General features: G+C 42.8%; 2 protein-coding genes across 2 annotated transcripts; both read right to left on the bottom strand.

Annotated features, from left to right (window-relative positions):
* Positions 1-1378: 1378 nt before the first annotated feature.
* LOC136957791 (coiled-coil domain-containing protein 106-like) lies at positions 1379-6581 on the bottom strand. Its single transcript, XM_067251972.1, has 5 exons — positions 6443-6581; positions 3537-3754; positions 3039-3239; positions 2636-2839; positions 1379-2456 (listed from the first exon to the last, which is right to left on the bottom strand). The coding sequence occupies exons 2-5, from the start codon at positions 3748-3750 to the stop codon at positions 2077-2079; spliced, it is 999 nt and encodes a 332-aa protein (XP_067108073.1). The 5' UTR covers positions 3751-3754; positions 6443-6581; the 3' UTR covers positions 1379-2076.
* Positions 6582-8246: 1665 nt separating this feature from the next.
* On the bottom strand, positions 8247-12952 carry anxa13 (annexin A13). Its single transcript, XM_067251503.1, has 11 exons — positions 12796-12952; positions 11914-11989; positions 11630-11724; positions 11083-11253; positions 10485-10518; positions 10038-10117; positions 9352-9420; positions 9152-9253; positions 8892-8967; positions 8572-8684; positions 8247-8368 (listed from the first exon to the last, which is right to left on the bottom strand). Exons 1-11 carry the CDS (start codon positions 12808-12810, stop codon positions 8249-8251), a joined length of 951 nt encoding a protein of 316 aa, XP_067107604.1. The 5' UTR covers positions 12811-12952; the 3' UTR covers positions 8247-8248.
* Between the last annotated feature and the right edge of the window lie 6188 nt (positions 12953-19140).

Raw genomic sequence — 19140 nt, 5'->3', positions numbered from 1 at the left:
AGAAAGAAAAAAACGCCCAAAATGGCTTCCCAGCTGCATGTAGGCCACAGTGAGTCAGAAGGGGAACAAGCAGAGGGGGTGCTTCAGGCACCATTAGGCCCACATCCTCGCTCCATCTCCAGGCATGATGTCCTCCACCACCCTCAGTCATTAGGCCAGTGGCAGACGCACAGCTGTCACTCCAGGGAGCTGGCAGGTGGACATGCTTCCCGTCGCCTCCCGTCGGCTCAATTGAGCGACTCATGAACAAACACCACTCTAATACTTGGAGCCCACACAATCTAACTCCTTGCATTTTTTCTTGGTTTTTATTCCACTTGAATTGAAACCATGACGTCCCCGTCCCCCCCTCTACCCCCCCCTTATTTCTGAAGCAGACTCGGAGGACGTGAGGGGAGATCTGAACTGGCGGGGCTGTGTGCCCACCCCTCCCCTTCTTTCCTGACACTCCGCCTACCAGCATGCACCTGTCCCCCCAGGTGACACAGCGAGGGGAAGTGGGGAGGGGGGATGTCACGCTCCCTTCTGGAGGCCCCCCCGCTGGCTGGACCGTGACGCGTCGCTGGCCACAGCAGAGCAGCATCACCTCCTCCAGGCCTTACAGCGCTCAGCCATCATGGAGATAAGAGGGAGGGAGGGAAACGGAGAGGGAGGGAAATGGAGAGGAAGATGGAGGGATGGAGACGAGAGAGGGAGATGGAGGGAGGGAGAGAGACGGAGGGAGATAAAGGGAGGGAGATGGAGGGAAGGGAGTAAGGCTGCAAGACAAAACAAAAGCGAGAAATGTCTCACGGGGAGAAGAAACGAGGAGAGGAGGAGAGGAGATGAGACACAACAAAGGAGACGAGACAGTGATCAGGGGAAGACGGGAGCCAATTACATGGAAGAGACACAATCAAAAACAAGGACAAGAAGAAAGGGAGAAACAGAGGAGGGATGGCGACACAGGCAGAGAGAGCAGGACGTTGGAGATGTAGGGAGATAAGCAGTGTGAGAACGACAGAGTGACACTGACAGAGTCCCATGCTAAGATAAACAGTCCGTGTATGGACCCGTAATGGCTTTCCTCTAGTCATTTGTCACTCCATGTGAAAAGCAAACAGCAGGGAAGGCAATGGCGACTCTTTGCTCTGCCACTAACCATCGCCCAAGGATGTCTTACCACGCAGGCCCATCTGTCTATGCAACTGCTGCATGTTCCTGGTTGAGGGAGGTACTAAAAATGTGGAGCTGTCCAGACTGCTGTGCTGCGATGGGTGAGCTGAAGAGCTTGAAGTGCCTGATTAATGTACACGCGTAGCGCGACTCTCAAATGACAGTGACATTTCATGTGAATGTAAGATGATGAGTCACATGATGAAAGCATGAGTTTGATGGCAGTGATTTTTTATTTGACACTAAACAATACTATGGACAGTCATGCATACACATAGCTGAAATTAACAGAAGCCATAACTGCATCACAAACAAAACAATACTACGTTTTGTGAAATAATACATCAGAATAAAAGACTGTGATTTTGTTTTTATTACCATTGTTGTGATGCTAACACATCATCTTGCCACATCAACATGATTAGTGTCCACAATTAAAAAAAATAAATCTTTAAAGGTTTGATATTTAGAAAAACTGTTAAAAAAAAGGTCATTAGCGCCATCTTGTGGGCATATAAACAACCACATTTCAAGCAAAGATTTGCTAATAATAGAGAATTATAATTTAAAAATATCTACCTAAACAAAAACATCCAGAATGTCTTTGTCTAAGCAACGGATCAAATCAGACATGTCAAGATATTTAAAAATATTGAAAAAATATTGAAAAGCAGACAACTTTAATGACTACAAATACAGAAACCGGAATGGAATGAACAGCTCTTAATTCTTGCTCTTAATTTGGTGTTGGTTGGGCGCTACAATATCTGCTGCCATTTCTGTTCTAGAACGACACCATTTACAGATGATAATCACGACCTGCACATTACTCCCTTGTGAATCTGTCTCAGACGACACCAAATCTACTGCACGTGACTCCAACTACAAACCCATCCGAGAGAAACGTCCAGAACAGTCCTGTCAAACCAACAGCAGGCTCTCTGCGGCTCCCCCTAGCGGCTGCTGTAAGGACTGCATCAACCTGGACTTCTTCACCGTGATCGGCAGGAGCTGCCCGTCGGACTTCATCTGCTCGATCTTCCTCGCCAGCTCTGCGTCCGTGTCGATGACCATGGCGCACTTCTGGGCGTAGCTCACCAGGGTCTCCTCGCGCGGCCGGAACGTTCCCACCAGCGCCACCGTGTCCTTGGCCGCCAGGTGCAGCTCGGCGATGGACGCCGTGTTGGCGATGGTGTTCCTGTCGATGCCGTAGTGCCGGAAGGCGCCGCTCATGCTCTTCTTCTTGTTGAAGGCCGAGAGCACCTGCTTGTAGCGGTGGATGACGTACTGGACGCCGGTGGCTGACGGGAGGAGAGGAGGTGCGGCGGAGGAGGAGGAGGAGAGAGAGGGGGGGGGGGGAATTCATCAACTGGAGGAGCGCGTTTGACTTTCACGCCGGGATGACATTAGACTGCAGACTTCTTAGTCCCAGTCATTACAACATAGTCCTAGTCATAGCGACACAGTCCAAAAGGAATACCTCTTTTCCGGGTGTAGTCTTTAACCTTCCTCCCTTTCCTCCTCTCTTTGTGGTGTCGCCTCCTCTTGTTCTCGCTCGACACAGCGGACATCGCCGTGGAGACGGACGCCTCGGAGCCGCAGTCGCTGCTGAGGGAGGAGATGGAGGAGGCCCGTTCTCTCCTCCTCGCTCTGGGCTCTGAGTACGCCTTGCTGGCCTTGGGAGCTGCACGGGGTGGCGAAGCGCACAGACGACAAAACAATGAATACATCAACAACTTCACACACACACACATTTCTATGAAGTTGTTTATGTCTTGGGGCGGGTGGGGGGGGGGGGGGGGGGTTGTTGCTCGAATGCTCTTTCTCAAAGTGCCGAACAACACCGAGAGCCAAAAAGAACACCGGCCGCTCCGCAGGCTCACCTTCGGGGGCGGGGGTGAACGTGGCGAGGGAGCGTGAGCTGGTCAGGTTCTCGATCTGGGTCCTCAGGAACTTGCGGTCCTGCAGCAGGTCCTCCACCTGTCTCTCCAGGGCCGTGATGCGCTCCTGTTTACTGTCCAGCATGCACTGCAGCTTGGTGATGGTCATCATCACCCGGGGAGGAAGATCTGGTGGAGACGCAGCTACGGATGAAGACAGTAGACACGTCACTATGGTGATGGGAGTCATTGGAAGTACACGATACGATTAAATTGCGTGAGGTCTGAATCAGTAAGTGAATCAGTGATGAAATATGTAGGAGATACATCTATTTTTTAACACCTATTAAATATTGAAATATACATATTAAATACATCTTATTTATTATGCTGTACTTTGTGTAGACGAAGAACCATCCAAAAAATAACAGTTAAGAGCAAGTAAGACACACAGTGGACTATTTTAAGCAGAAACAACCCCAACGAAGTTTCAGTCCTTACTGGACACTGCACTGCTAGGCGTGTTGTCCTGCTCCACGTCACTTGAGGCTCCAGAGGTCATGGTCTCCCACTTGATGATGTCCAGGTCATGGTGCTCTTGTTTTGGCCAGTGCTGGGCCTGGGTGTTCGACCGGTTCTTCCGTCTCATGGTGCTAGAGTCAATCTCGACGCAGGATGAGTAGACTGGGGGATCCTGCTGCCACAATGAGGACATCGCTCTGCTCTTCCCAGGGAGACAGACATATGGGTCAATGACTTATAAGGATTTTCAACAGGACAATTTTTTAATACAATAAATCGTATTTTTTATTGCATTTGTTCAAACATTTACAATGTTGTGCATGTGTGAATTTATATGAAACAATTGTTTAAACTGATTTTAGTGGTTTTTCATGTTCATGAATTGGTCATGACCTTTAAAAATGTAATGTGTTGCGACGGTGAATTATTTTTAAAATTGACATATTTCCTTAACCTATTTACATTTATTTTGCAAGTTCTCAGTAATATGAAGTCTGTAGAAACATACTATTAGGATTTCTTCTGAAATTCTATAGTTGTTAATATTAGTTTTTGTTCTATAACATCACAGTCCCCTACCTACATGTAGTTAACATTCACATTTTCCCTGTGAATAGCACAAAACTGAAAAAGATGTATAAACAATATAATTCCTTCAGCATTCTCGATCAGAAATTAATATTTTAGCCTCAGAAATTACATGTTGCATTTTTATTTGAATAGTTATTGGCATTTCTGGTCGCACCACATGATGGGGCAACCATATATTGTCAAAAATCAATAGATTAGTAAGCATTAAGTTGCATGCAAAAATCTAAAACTGATTTTTATTCAAATCTAACAGATTTTTCAGTGAAGGCAAACATTTCATTTTCATTTCCACAACATACCATTTTCATTTAAAAAAAATCACAAACCGCTTAAGAAAATATATAGCTACATCAAGCAGAACTGGCGGGATGTTGTCCATAGATGGCGGTGTGAGGTCTAATACAGCATGCGCCATCTTTTTCCTATCCCTATAGGAACCGGATGCAGCCCTCCATTTCTCTCTCTGCTTCTTTTTCTCTCTACCAGGCAGCTCACTTGACTTAACATAGTGAATCTTTCCCTGCTGTTTTCTTCTCTGGTAGCTGAAACAAATATAGTGTCATGTCATAAATCTACAGCGTGGTGTTTTCTTTTAGACAAATGACAGTAGATGAATATTTAATGCAAAAATGCATGTCCTCCACACAAGAGCAATATGTAGTTCATGTTGCTTTTCAATTTATTGTCTTAATTTTCTGCATTTTACAACAAACCTTTCTTTTCTACTGGCAAGGTACTCTGCTCTTGCTGCAGGGTCGGAATTGACGCGTTCCCTGTAGCGAGCAGTCTTTACTTTACTTGGTAGCGGCATCTGATAAAATGGAATAAAATAATACATTATCATTATTACAATTTAATTTTTCTGTACTTTTCTAATTATATTGTACAAATACTAATCATAAACCGTTCTCTGAAATATATGAAAAAATCCTGAAAAGCCTTTAAATCTTGTTTATAGAATATTAAAATGAATAACTATGTGTATATAAACCATCAAAAGAATAGAAGAGCATAAAACCTGTCGATATCGGATATATATCAGTCTTGGAAGGCATGATTCAATGGTCGCACCACATGATATTTGGTCGCACCACATTATTTTTTTTAATTCAGTCACAATTTACAGGCACAGCATTGGCCACCTAAATAAAATTAACTAGTTTCTTGCACTATTACATTTTCTATAAAAATATAAATTTGTAAATATAAATTAACATTTATTGTCTTTTTGAGGTCATACCAAAGTGGAAACTACATTCCAGCCATTCACAAATTTATTTTCTTCAAAAAATGAGAGAGGGTTACAAACCTGCTTGTTGCTTTCAAGGGTCCTTTGCAAACGGATGTTGATGCAAATTCCTGTCTTTCGGTGGAATTCAAAATAAAAGCTCCAAAATTGTAATTTCTTGATGGTCGCACCGCATGATATTTCATAAAATGGGCATACTCGGATAGTTTGTATCTTATGACAGAAATATCAATACAAGTATAGTATAATATAAGTATAATACAAGTATAATATAAGACTACAAAACACTTTGGAAATGATGCCAAACAGGGCAGAAACTCAATTTCAATACATTAGCAAATTTCCAGAAGTTTCCAAAATAGTAGTCATGTCTGACCGGTCGCACCACATGATATTTTGACGTTTTCAGTAACAAAAAAAGGAGAAATGCCATATGATTTTTGAAACTGAATGTGATTACATAAAGGGGAGGGACATCAAATATTAATTGTGTTTTTTCTATAAATTTTGACGATTTTTAACTGGAGGAAAAGTCGACATAAAAAAAACAACATCCAAAGATGTTGAGTGCATGCACTCACGAACTCAGTTTATGTTTACCGATTTGTTCACCAAACAAGGCATGCAAACGTTTCGCCATAATTACTTTATAGTTACCAACATTAGGCCTACTTTATCGTTTTTATCATTTAATTTTGGTCTATGAACAGCAGCTATATATCACTAATAATCTTCCTCATCACATCGAACAAGGGAACCATAATTCAAATGTGTGTGAAGAAAACTTGCAACTGGAAAAAACACGTTGGCATTGTTATAGATTGCAAGCTTTGCAGAGCTGGGATACAGTAGCCTATTTCAACCCTCTCTGCAATTTGCGGACAAATGCAATGCTTATTTTCCTTATTTTAGCGGTCCATAGAATATTTCTGTTTCAAGATGGTTGCAAATGGCGGCCAGCCAAGCAGTAGAAATGGAAATTCAACTAATAGACCCTCCTTCCACAAGGTAGGCTACTTTACAACTGCATGCACCACATACATACCTCTAATGGCGCTAACACTGTTTCGGTTCCTTTGCAGGTGGTCAGACGGTCCGTCATAAAAACAGTTTGTCTGAAATAATATTTCCCACTGCCGATACTATGTGCATTGTTATTATTGCTTTGTTTTCGTTTGAATCGTTGTCCTCATATTTCGAAGCTTGGAGCGGTCAGATAGCCTACTGTAGTGTTCCGTGCGGTGACACGAAGAACTGCATTTTAAGTGAACTGGTATAATAAGTTTACCGTTTCCTTGTGTGAGTGCTATGTGCATATGGACTCACAACCTTAAAATATTAGGGAAGAAAAAGACCGAGAAACAGTGCATAGGTCTATGTGGGGCAATTAATATCTTTATTTTCATCTATTTCGTTTTTGTACGGGGATAATCTTTGGCTACACTGAGGTAAATAAATGGTCCCTGTTTCACAGACCACAGCAGGTCTGCTTAGGCTGGTCCATATGCCACCAATCCTGTATTCACTCCAGCAGCCCTGTTAAAAAACAGTTATCTCAAGTTGTTTAGTTGAGATACAATATTTGGGACTGGAAGAGGCTATCAAATATGTTAACAACAAAGCTGCCATAACAGGGACACACTTGACTGTTGTTAATGTCATAAAAACAATCAAATTATGCTTCTTGACAGATTTTCCGTAAATACGTAACATATCAAGTGTTGCATATAATAGGTAACACTGCAGTGCACTAAATAGGGTTAAAACGTTTACACAGTCTTTTGTTAGTTCAGAAATACAAAAATACTTGACTTGAGGAATGTTCATTGTAGATGTATCAAGGCAGACTCCCTAATGATGAAGAGGAAGTAACACATCCTCATTTAGTCAATTGATAATTTCCGATTACTATAACATATACATTTGACAGACAATATAGTTATAATATTAAAAACTATTATAGGCTTTCTTCGTTATATTTCCGGAGTGTGATTATTTATCAAATCTGTCTGTGCAACCTAACATTCCTTTCTTCGTCTTCTATATCACATAACTTCCATTCATAAAGACACTTTCGAAATATCCTTCATTAAATAATAGCTCCAATACAGTTTGCATATATTATCAAAGGCATTAAAATCCTGGGAGTTGAGTTGGGGGGGGGGGGGGGGTAAGATACTGACCCTTGGATATTTCAAATCTATGTAATTCCTAACTGATGTGGAAAATGTCTGCTTCAGATTGGTACAGTGAAGTCCTGTGACTGGTCTCCACAAATGCCCTTTGTTTGCAGGTGGTTGTGCTGCCAAACTCTGAACCACCTGATTCCACTAAGCACTGATTGAGTACATTTGACTCCAGCACAGAATTTCTTTGAAATTTGAGACCTGATTTCAGCTGTATCTATTTCAACACAGGATCAATAGATCAGGGTCATGGTACCATCACCAACACCATTTTTGCAAACATGACCATATTCCTGGATTAAAACAATAAAAAACATTGATTGGCTTGACCAACAACTGCCAAGGTAAAATAGGCAAAACTGTTACATTGAGTCATAACCTTTGAACATACAGTTAATATGACAATGCAGCCGTGCATATTGAAAATGACACGCTGTGTTGCAGTTAAAATTACAAATATTTAGTACATCAGAGGTAAGAGATGTTGTGTCTCTCTTCCCCCCACACCCCTGCTCCAGCAAAGACTCGCACTAGTCTGGGGACAGTAGGACCTATTGTAAGTTATGTTAGTTAGAAAGAAGCAGGGCCTTGGTCCAGTTGGGGCTCTGCTTTTTCTGCATCCTCCCCCCCCCCCCCCTTCTCTCTCTCCCCCCTCTCCCCCTCCCTCAATGGCAGATTGCCAGGAGGAGACGTTTGAAGTCCCCACCACATTCTGAGCTCAAGGCATCCTTCAGGGAGACGTCATACTTCTCCAAGTACATGTCTTTAATGGTCTCCAGATCAATCTGGAAAACACAAAAGACAGCATGCATTATCATTTGACAATCGCCATGGTTTCTGTTCCAAACTGTGCGAAGGCTAAACATATGCTGTACAATGTAAATACATGGGTCTAGGGGTACTGGATGTTTTTGTGATGGCGTGGAGATCTGGATGTTTTCCCCCTTGCATCCTGAACAGATTCCACCAGCGCTCTGTGACTGTTTACCTCTGAGCGGCACACAATGATGCGGATGAGGGTGTCCTCGTCCGTGCCCGCCCCCTTCATAGCCTTGTTTAGGCGCCGGGCGAAGTACAGCTGGGGGTTTTTGGCCACCCTCACTGGAGAGAGAAAATGGAAATTCAGCCAAAACAGAAAAGATACAACTTTGATTGTGGGCCCTGATGACCAGTGGAGAGGTCCCACTGCTCAAAATGTTCAACAACTGTTCGTAGTCACATCCTCTACTCCCACACATCCTTTATTTCCCTTCTCCCCTCACACACACAGTCACATGACACGTGTCTCTCACACACACACACACACACCCAGTGCGATGTAGCAGTCCTTGAGCGTTCCAGAGGTCTCAGTCTCCAGGGCGTCCAGAATCTCGGTTCCAGAAAGCTGACAGACAAGAAGGAACACACATGAACCTCTATTTTTATCACTTTCAAACTGAAAACAAAGTAGAAGTGCTTGCTAAAAGGATACTATGAACTGACAGCTCTTTAAAAATACGCAAGCTATTTTACTATAACAGCTTAAATTACTATTTTAGCCAGGTGAGATCTTGAAGAGGTGACCTCACCTGCTCATAGATCTTGAAAGTGGCCTGAAGCTGTAGGTAGTTCCTGTTGGCCAGGATGAAGCTCAAGGTCGACTCATCTGTTCCAAAGCGACCCTCTCCAGCCTGGATCAGAAGTATGGCATGGTTGAAGATAAACAGTTTAGATTTCAGCTATGCATGGAAAATATCAAACTTTCACAATGTTTTAAACCGACCAATACCTCAAACAGTGCAACAGCATCTGCTTCGGCCAGACCTTCGTCCACAATCTCACTCTCGTCTCTGGTGCCCTACAAGAGAGAAAGTTTGGACGTGACTTTTGTGGTTAGATGAGATGCAGTCTCTTGGTCTGGCTCATGCAATTGAATCCGGGCTCCATTTTACTAATGAAAGGAGCTGGGTCTGGAATCAAGCCAGATTTGGTGTGTCTCTGTGTGAGTGTGTGCGTGTGTATCTAGGGTAAGAGTGAGGCCAGGCAGTGACCTGGATTTCAGTCCAAAGACGGCATGGGGAATTCAGTTACAGTACATGGCAGGAATCCATGTAGAGGAGCATTTCTCAAACCCAGGTGCGTAAACTGTCGACCCAAAGAGCGAGGGCTTCCACTATAGCTCACACTATATTATTTATTTGACCGATAAACTTGCTTAAAAAATTCACATTTTTGTTGCTTAAGTTTACTAGTAAGGGTCTAAATGGAGAAGCGAGTACTAAGCCATGGCTGACTTAAAACTAAAGGAGAACCCTGTAATTATTCTTGGTCAGTTCAAAACAAAAAATCTACTCAGAAGTTAAGTGTACAAAAAAAGTGCGTAGAAACATCGACATTCTCAGAAGGGTGAGTTCATATACCTTTATAAAAAAGAGAAGCATGGACTGAGAGTAAAATTGTCACAAGGCTACTCACTTGCAAAAGACCAGTGAGCAGGTTTCTCACGTCTCCACTTGTATCTCCTTCAATGTCCGACTCCAGGTCTCTATCATGCACTAGAAACAGAGAGACAAGCATGACATGACAACACAGCTTGGATTCAAGCTGCTGTGTTTGTCACCAACTCACACAAGCTCTAACATTGCATGTTTGTCCTGAGGACTTGGTGGAGCACAAACAGGATGAAAAAGACTAGGGGAAGAAACCCTTAAATAATGAGATGTTTTGTAATTCTAATCCTAAATCAAATAGGAAGAAACTATTTGTGGGAAACCACAACAGGATGGGCAAACTATGGTTCAGATAAGGAGTGTGGAGGTGAGTTACAGTAGCATATCTCTGGTTACTGGCGGTCAAGGAAACTGTCTCCCAGCTCTAAACTGGACAACAGCATTTTCAACGAGAAGTGATATTGGTGCTTACCCTGAAAATAGCACTCCTTGTACATAGCAAGTTCCTGAATGAAAAGAACAATATGAAAGATGAACAATAAAACAGAAGTTGACCATTACAAGACTTTGTAATCTTGGAGGCCACTGTGGGAGAAATGGAAGGATTTACCATTTGTCTATATTAGTCACAATCTTTAGAACAAGTGGTTATTTATTCGAACCCTATATAAGATCATTTGGGTGGGTGTGGGCCTCGTGGCTAGAGAGGGGTCTTCCATGTCTTGGATCTATTAATCATTCTTGACTGGTGTTTCTCTCTCTCTCCACTCAGCTGACTAAGACTAACCAAGACCAAAGTCTGCCATCGGTCCATTGGTAGATACAGATCTTTTTGTATTTATTCCCCACCACAAATGTCATTACTGATGAGCTACTTCGCTAAACCGCTATGATGCTATAGTGTCTCCTTGCCAAGGATGTCAGTAGGTTTGTTTTCAAATGTGGGTGGGACAGCTTTTTTTCATGACTGAGGATGTGGTCGTTAGGTATAAAACAAAGTCTTTGCCCCTTGCTCTTATTCTGTGTGTGTGGGGGGGGGGGGGGGGGGTTTGACGCAGGTTGAAACTCACAGCGTTGGTGGCGGTACAGAGAATCTCCACCAGCACGTCTTCGTCTGTGCCCGCTCCCTTCATGGCCTTCCTCAGCTCCTTCACTGCAAAGATGTGCGGAGGGTCCAACATGGCGATGACGGCATTCTCAAAGCTCCCCGTCAGCTCGCTTTTAAGCACATCAACCAACTCCTGAGAGAGAGAGAGAGAGAGAGAGAGAGAGAGAGAGAGAGAGAGAGAGAGAGAGAGAGAGAGAGAGAGAGAGAGAGAGAGAGAGAGAGAGAGAGAGAGAGAGAGAGAGAGAGAGAGAGAACTGATTATGGGTGTTACTGCATGAAATGACCAGATTGTTTAACAGCTGCACCTGGGCACAGGAGGTCACATATTGATAGCTGTTGTCAGAATATGTGACCTCCCTGTTACATGGCTGAAAATGTCTGACACACCAACCAAACCATCTCAGGTGACTAATCTGTCCTTGCCCTGTATAACCTAAAGACGATCACTCATCTGGTTAAATCAACAACACACTTTTGACAGGTTATGGTAAGAGATTTTAAACACTCACATCGTCATATTTCTCAAAATAGGCTTGTTTAATCTCCACACGCTGGGCTGCACTGCGGTAAGCCAGGATCTCAATGATAGCTTTCTCATCAGTTCCTAAACAAACAGAACATATTACACAAAACACAGTTCTTCCTAACCAATAATTCTGTGTAACCATTTATCAAGCATGTTCACTTTCTTAGTAACTACAAGTCGAGGGCATCACCTGGCCTATGGTAATATTTGACCACATGCATCTTTGGAATGCCGTGAAAATCAATTCACTATAAATGTGTAACTCACCGAATCCTTTGCACGCTTTGCGGATTGCCTTTATATCATCGACAACATCAAACTCCTCATATGGCACGATTGTGGGCTGAATCAAAGCAAATAATTGTTATGACAATGTATGAAATGTGAACAAGGCCAACGTAGGAGTCATTTGCATATTCAAGTTAAATTGATCAGATAGTGTGCAGTTGGTTGATTGTCTATTTATACCACTAGCTTTTTTGAATCTAGGGGGGTGGGAGGCCTGTGTGTGAACTTCAATAAGCAGAAACTGGAATTCGGCCGCAGCTGTCTTAACTAAACAAACAGAGGGGGGCACAGGGAGGGCTCTCCTGAAATGAGACTTTGAGCCCCCACCCATCCAAATACTACCCGTCCCCTCTGATTCAGTCATTCATTGTTTACGTTTATCTAACGGGATTATGACGAATTCCGCAGAGGAGTGGCCGCTTCCTCTGCGTTTCCCAGACACCCTCGTCACATGCAATGGTGCTGGCATTTAAAGGGATAATGTACATTTCAGAATCACAAAACACTACACACACAAACAATGGAATGAAACAAAAGTATATAACAGGTACTGCAGATCATATTTAACCGTAGTGGATGAAATTCTTACGAATAGAATAACGATATCACTTCGAGGGTCAGTCATGCGTTGTGAATTTAATTCTCAAATCAGAACAAGTCAGAAGTAGGCAAGACAATCGAAACATTTATATTTAGCTAAACTGTTTCATTTAACTAGCATATAGGCTATTCAATGTCCTTCAAACATGTCTTGTTGGTTCAATGGATCAAGCTGCATTTACATCCCCCAACCATAAAATCGTAACAGAACGCCACAAGACTACGCTTACAGTGCGTAAAAACATTGAGCATTTTACTCACTTGACAGTTGCCCATATTTTAAATCTTCGTTGCGCTGTCTTCAGTTTGCAGATCACGCCAAAAGTCGTAAGTTGCTTTTTCAGCTTAGTTTGCAAGGGCCCTGGTGATGAACTGATCGACCGAACTCTGACGTCAGTGTGCAGCTAACGGAATTGAGAGGGTAACTGGGTTGGGTTAACCATTTACATATGCTTCATGTGAGAAGTTGGGATAGTGAACATTTCATTGGACAACGGGTTGAAACATATGGAAATGTATTCGTGGTGCAGATCTATAAAACAATGTCCAAAATGTAAGCGTTTGTGCCCTGTCCTTTTCCCTAAAAGTATTTCATCCATCTCCATTTGCAATAAGACCATTTCAGACTATACCCTGCTTGGCTGCTGAGCAACTTACCCTAGTAGTCCAACTAAAACATCTGAATCACAAAATATAATACTTAATAGTTGACAACCATACCCTGCTTAGGGTCATTGTAATAACATGACGTAATGCTTGCCAGAACTTGGTTGGAACTTCATAGTCAGCCACCTACAAGCCTGCTGAAATGACACATACATACAATTAGAATCAGTTTGGTGTCCATATAGCATTGATAAAGAGATGATTCTTTTTTTCACATTACGCAGGAGATTGACAGTGGTAATCACTTACCCTGGCAGCCTACACTTGAATCACAGCTCTTTCACTGGTCTTTATAATTGTCCCTGTGATAATTAGCCACCCACTGAAGGAGAAGAATGCTGTTGCCTACTCAAATGAAACCCACATAGCCTGGTAAACCTCACAGACATGTAACAGTCTCAATTAAAATAACCTCACGCCACGAGTCCATGCAATTAGAGAATGACTCACAAGCTACCTGAACTAACTTTGTGATAAAAACTCCTGAAATTGTTTTAAACCGTCACCATTTAAACGAGTGTGTGTGTGTGTGTGTAACCCTGTATGCTCATGATTTTTGTGTCTGCGCCAAACTAACTTTGGTAAATTACAAAAGGTACCATAGCTGTTTTAGAGGCAGCCAATCTCCATCCAAAACACTACTTATCACTAACTTAGAAGCAAAAGTCAGACACGAACGGTACTTGGCCCACTGCACAACAATAGTTTAATGACATCAGCAGTCCTGTCTTCTGGTCTAGGCTGAAGGGGGACGGGGGGGATGGCGTTCACTTCACACCCACACGAAAGGGGGTCCCAGAAAAGCCTGTGCTGCGAAGCTGGGGATGGAACAAAGAGGGCATTCAGATGACCAGATGAGGAAATAGGATCTACATTCACCTCCAAGGACCCGGATCCACACTCTTGTCAGGACCTCAAACGAGGCTTTCACAGACTAGAGGCATCCCCTGGTGTTATCATAGCATGCCCTGAGTGTTACGTTTCAGCTGTTGACCGTCATACAGGGAGGGGGAATGGTACTTTATACATTTTCACTTTACTTTGTGTAAAGTAGCTTGTGTTTTTTCTTTTCCTGCAGATTCTTTTCTCCAAAGTGACATACTACAGTGTAGGAAGTACAGAAGATAATCAAGTGTAAAGTTTTCTGCTGTGATTTTCTACATGCACTCTTTGTATGTTGCTTTGGATAAAACGGTCTGCTGAAACCTGCTGTCGAGTCTACCTGCTCCTGGGGTAGGATCCCGGTGGAACTGAACCTGGTCCTTCTCACAGAGTTAAGCTGGTAGTTTGGGGCTCCACTCCCTGGCTTCCCCCAAATACACAACTGCATGGTCTTATTGTGCTGGGAGAACAAGTGCAACAGGAGGAAGAATTCCCCAGCTTCAAATCACGAGATGAACTGTTACAATGGAAACGTGTGACTTAAGGGAGGGTAGTTGGGAGTCGTTCATGTTGGATACTGGCTCTAAGCTGACTTTTGTGTCGTCCATCTCTTTTGTTTTTTCAGGCATGACTCACCTCACGGTTGGCCAAAGCAGATTTCTTTCTCTCTCTCTCCCTGTCCTGTCTCTTCTCCTCCACCTGCTGGCACAGATCCCTGTAGTAGCATCTCTTTCTCTCCTGGATAACACAAGGAGAGACCCGCTGTACAACTTACACTGTATCATAGTATTACTCCAAATACATTTGGTGTCTGTAATTGTGATGAACTGTCTAAAATGAGACACATGCCTCCATGATGATGTTCGAGGTCTTCCTTCCGACAGATGGCATATTAATTGCAGCTTCCTTAGAAGAGGAGGATGAGGCGTTCCCCTGGGATGATATATTGATCAGTAACTTTAGTGTTTTCCTCTGGGATTTCATAGAAAAACGTTTGTGCGTTGCATCTGTCAAACGTGGATACACACTGCCATCTAGTGTTCACAGTAATTTATACAATATAGATTTCACAATGTATTAAATGTTTCAGTTTTTGTTTATGGTTTTGACTAAATATTTCATTGTCTTCAGCAGCTTGTTAACGGAACAACCCTGCTTCAATGAAGGTATGCCTTAGTTGCAGATTCATTCAATGAAGGTACCTTAGTGCTTGTGAATGAAGGAGTAGAAGACAAGGTGCTATTGCTCCTTTCACGGCTGGGTATACTGCCTTTAAGCCTCAGCCACGGATTACCATCTACAATGTAGGATACAGACATATGTAGACTATCCAGGCTGTCAAATTGTTGCATGTCTTTCTTTAATTGTCTGTCAATCATCATGCTAGGACTGTGTGATCTTTACCTTGAGTCTTTCTGATCTCTGTGGTCCGGAAAAGTTCCTTTCTCTGAGAGAGCACAAGCCGACACAAAAAAAGCTGCTTAACGCGTGTGTGCATGTGCTAGTGCGTGCACTAATGTCTGTCGTGCTACTCACATTGATTCTCCTTGATGTGGGTACATTGGACGCATGCCACACCGGAAGACACGGTCTGAAAAACTGGCTTTGATTGGAACTACACCTCACTGAAAATATATCCCGTTTATCAAATATAAAGACCCCAACTTGTTCACATTAAAACAGATAATCGTCCTTAATTAGAAAGCCTATATGACCACATAAATGAAGTATTGATGTAACATGAAACAAAGCCCATCGACATCCTGAGCTTTTTAATCCGTTCTGTGACTTTCCATTTCCTGTTCCCTAATCACTGACTCACCGGGAGGCTTTCCTATCGCATCAGTGACTGTGTAATCTAACACATGCTTGGTTTTCCTGTACAGTTTGTCCCTCAGGCTTTCCGTAGGGGAGGACACAGGGGGGGGCTCTGATTGTCTGCCGAGTCCCTGCACTGGCAAACCTAGGAAGTAAATATAATCATGAAACATTGCAGGTGGAATCTAAAGGGGGAAAATTCCAGCTTTTAAACAGCATCTCTTATCTCCATTTCATCAGGAGGCATTCAGTTTATCATTCTTTTTAGGGGGGTGAGACGACGATATTTAATCAGTGTGACACCGTGCATGATAACTGAGTCAGCCCTCATGATGCTGATTGAATAACACAAGTCCCATGCCACCATCAATCATCATCATCATCTTATTGCATCATCACATCATTTTGATGTATGGTGACTAACCATGGCAGGGTGTTACATTTCCGAGTTAGGTAAATATCGAATAATAAAGGCTAAATCATCTCACTTTTAAGGAAAGCTGCTTCATATCCATTGCAAAGTGGGCTGGAAGGCCACTGAAACCACATAGAGAAAGGGTGTCATCATCCCATGTTATATAAAGCTTATAACAGGTACGTAAAATAGACCTCGTAAAAAGCTGATAAGACGTCAATGAATGTCATCATTCACAGCAAATAACATTGTGCTTGAGGTCACCACCACGACCCACGCTCATAGTCTGGCCTTGAGTCAAACGCAGCAATGCGCCGTGACTCACCAGTCTCCAAGCGCAGTCTTTCATTCCAGTCGTTTGTCTGTCAGCCACGCGCATCCCTGACGAAAGAAACGGCCGTGCTTTTTTTAAATGCACAGTTTGACTGTCGTCGTGGTTATTCAGGCAGCGTGCGCTGTGGAGTACGCACACCCATGACAACTGTTTTACAAGTGCAGTTCTATCGTCACATACCATGAGCGTTTCCCTGTGTGTCCGCCTCCGCCGCTGTTTCACAGTTCTGTTATGAAAACAAAGAGTTATTTGATCAAAGTTGTAGAATTTTCTTCAGTAGTGACATCAACAGATGATTCTGTTCTGTATGTTCATACGTTTTGTACAGTTTAATGCTTGGATCTCGGTCGTATTGTTGTGCGCTTACCAGGGACGGAGTCGACTCCTCCCTGGCAGGAGAGTCTGTGAATGTGGAAACTAAATCAGAAAGCCAGTTAATACAGGGAGAAAAGAATGATAGTACTTCCACCTACTTAAAGGAATTAACCGGTGAGGTGTCCATGCAGTGTGGTTTTCCGGGTTGTCTCTGCCCTCTGATCTTGGCGTGTATATCTCCTCATCCTTCTCGGTGACGGTACTAAAACAGTCATGTTGGGTGATTCAATTGGTAGATTAAAATGATGCAGTGTTGTTTTTCTGTTGGAGGTGACCGTCACCCACCTGTGCAGATAGTCTCTTCCTCGACAGTGGTCAGTGGTGCGTCGGCTGCTGGACAGACTGGATCTTCGCGTGGTCACACTAATACCGTCTTCTCTCTCCTTGGGACAGTACTCCTCCACAACCTTTTTTACCTCCACACTTTGCCGGCGCTATGAGGATCCAATCCACAGGGCACAATATGTATGTTTTTTTGTTTTTATACAATGATTTTCCGAAAGTCTAAATACCCTTCCCAAAAACACTGCTTTAACCACTAGGGCAGATAATCATGGTTAAGGTTAGGAGGCTGACTTACCAATGCTGACGCAGGTGGGCTCGGGATTTCCCCAGTCATTGGTGGCAACTCAACCACAGGACTCTCAATGTTTAATCCCTCAACTGCGGAGTTTAAACACGACTTGTTTGTGAATGAGAAAAATAAGAAATTCTCTACAGCTCACCCAAATCTAGCAGAGGGGAGAGAAGATCAGAGAGGGGACGGGGAAGCAGGCGCAGAGACAAAAAGCAAGCAAGAATATCACTATTGACGCGCTTTGAACCAAAATGAGTCAATAGTGTTTTCTATAAGTACGTCATAATTGTCAGAGGTTGGGACAATTATGACAATATACGCGTGCCTAATGAACTTGTAGAACTCCAAGCTGTAGAACTTGTCTTGTTTGAAGAGCTTTTCACCTTCATAATTGGTCAGATGGCGGTGTAAGCAAGGAAATACACGAATAAATACTTTTTTCGCAGCTGCACAGACCTAATGCCGACCCCATGGTTGCAATTTTGGCTTATATGGAAGTAAGAATGTTACTTGGAAAATAACCGTACTCTGTGGATGAGTGTTACCGGAAGTAATACAATCAACAGATTTTTATGGGGATTGAGGCCATTTTCAAAAACCTTTTTAAAAATAACGTATTTTCCGCGCTCTAAATATACAAGTATACCCTATGGTGGCAATACCCACACAACTATACACAGCGGTGATATTTTTTGCAGTATGCAACAGAACCATCAGTCAGTGCCATTTGTGTCCACGAGGAGACACTGCGCAACCGATGGTTTCATAACTGGTTTTTGATAAAGCAACATGCACGTTAAAGCCCCTGGACTCTGACCCGTTTGTTGTTTTTGCATTGCACTCCGAGTCACAATTTGTTTTTAACCATGCTCTTCCAGTTTCGTCTCTTTTTGGCTTGACCATGCCATTAATACAACAGCTTCCGAAGACAAAAGCTACACATAGCCTACTGTACACGACTACAGTACTTAGACACTTACTATTGATGTGGATAGAAACGGGGTGTTCTTTCTTCTGTATTCTGACAGGTGCGCACGCACACACAGTTGAGCATCTCTTCACGAGGTTGCAGAGGCCTCTTTTAATTGGGACAAAAGGTGTCACTAAGGCCTGTAGTTAATCATAGCAAAGAGCAGAAAGACAACCAGGGGAGATCATTTGGGAAACAGCCTTCAGTCAATGAGGAATGTATTGTACTGTAAGGGTATTCTGGTTGACCTGAGGATATCCAGGACCTCAAATTTTCTATTCAGAAACTCATTTGTGAGTTTATTTGAACCTAATTGGATACCTAAACCTTCAAATTGGCAATTCAAATTGTAACCTATTTCGTATATAATTTATGTACAAACAGTAGTTGTAGAATACCAGTATCTGCAGTTGTGAAATATAAGTATTATTCTCTATACCTATAGCTCTATGACCTCCATTGTATGCTTTAATTTTATTCAGCATGGTATTAAAATATATTTACATAAGAGTGAAGTTCAATAAAACCCATTGTTTGGGCACTTACTGTACGATTGCAAATGTGCCATT

This window comes from Osmerus mordax, chromosome 15 (genome assembly GCF_038355195.1).
Source record: "Osmerus mordax isolate fOsmMor3 chromosome 15, fOsmMor3.pri, whole genome shotgun sequence".
Lineage (NCBI taxonomy): Eukaryota > Metazoa > Chordata > Actinopteri > Osmeriformes > Osmeridae > Osmerus > Osmerus mordax.
The sequence above is the reverse complement of the archived record's forward strand: the minus strand, read 5'-3'. Positions and strand labels throughout refer to the sequence as shown.

Excerpts from the sequence above, each read along its gene's own strand:
- LOC136957791 (XM_067251972.1), bottom strand. The coding sequence starts at position 3,750 with ATGTCCTCATTGTGGCAGCAGGATCCCCCAGTCTACTCATCCTGCGTC. Across the intron at positions 3,240-3,536 it reads GCCTAGCAGTGCAGTGTCCA|CTGCGTCTCCACCAGATCTT; the intron begins GTAAGGACTGAA and ends CTTCATCCGTAG. Across the intron at positions 2,457-2,635 it reads AGACTACACCCGGAAAAGAG|CCACCGGCGTCCAGTACGTC; the intron begins GTATTCCTTTTG and ends TCCTCCCGTCAG.
- anxa13 (XM_067251503.1), bottom strand. Across the intron at positions 11,254-11,629 it reads ATTTTGAGAAATATGACGAT|GAGTTGGTTGATGTGCTTAA; the intron begins GTGAGTGTTTAA and ends TCTCTCTCTCAG. Across the intron at positions 10,519-11,082 it reads TCTGTACCGCCACCAACGCT|GAACTTGCTATGTACAAGGA; the intron begins GTGAGTTTCAAC and ends CTTTTCATTCAG.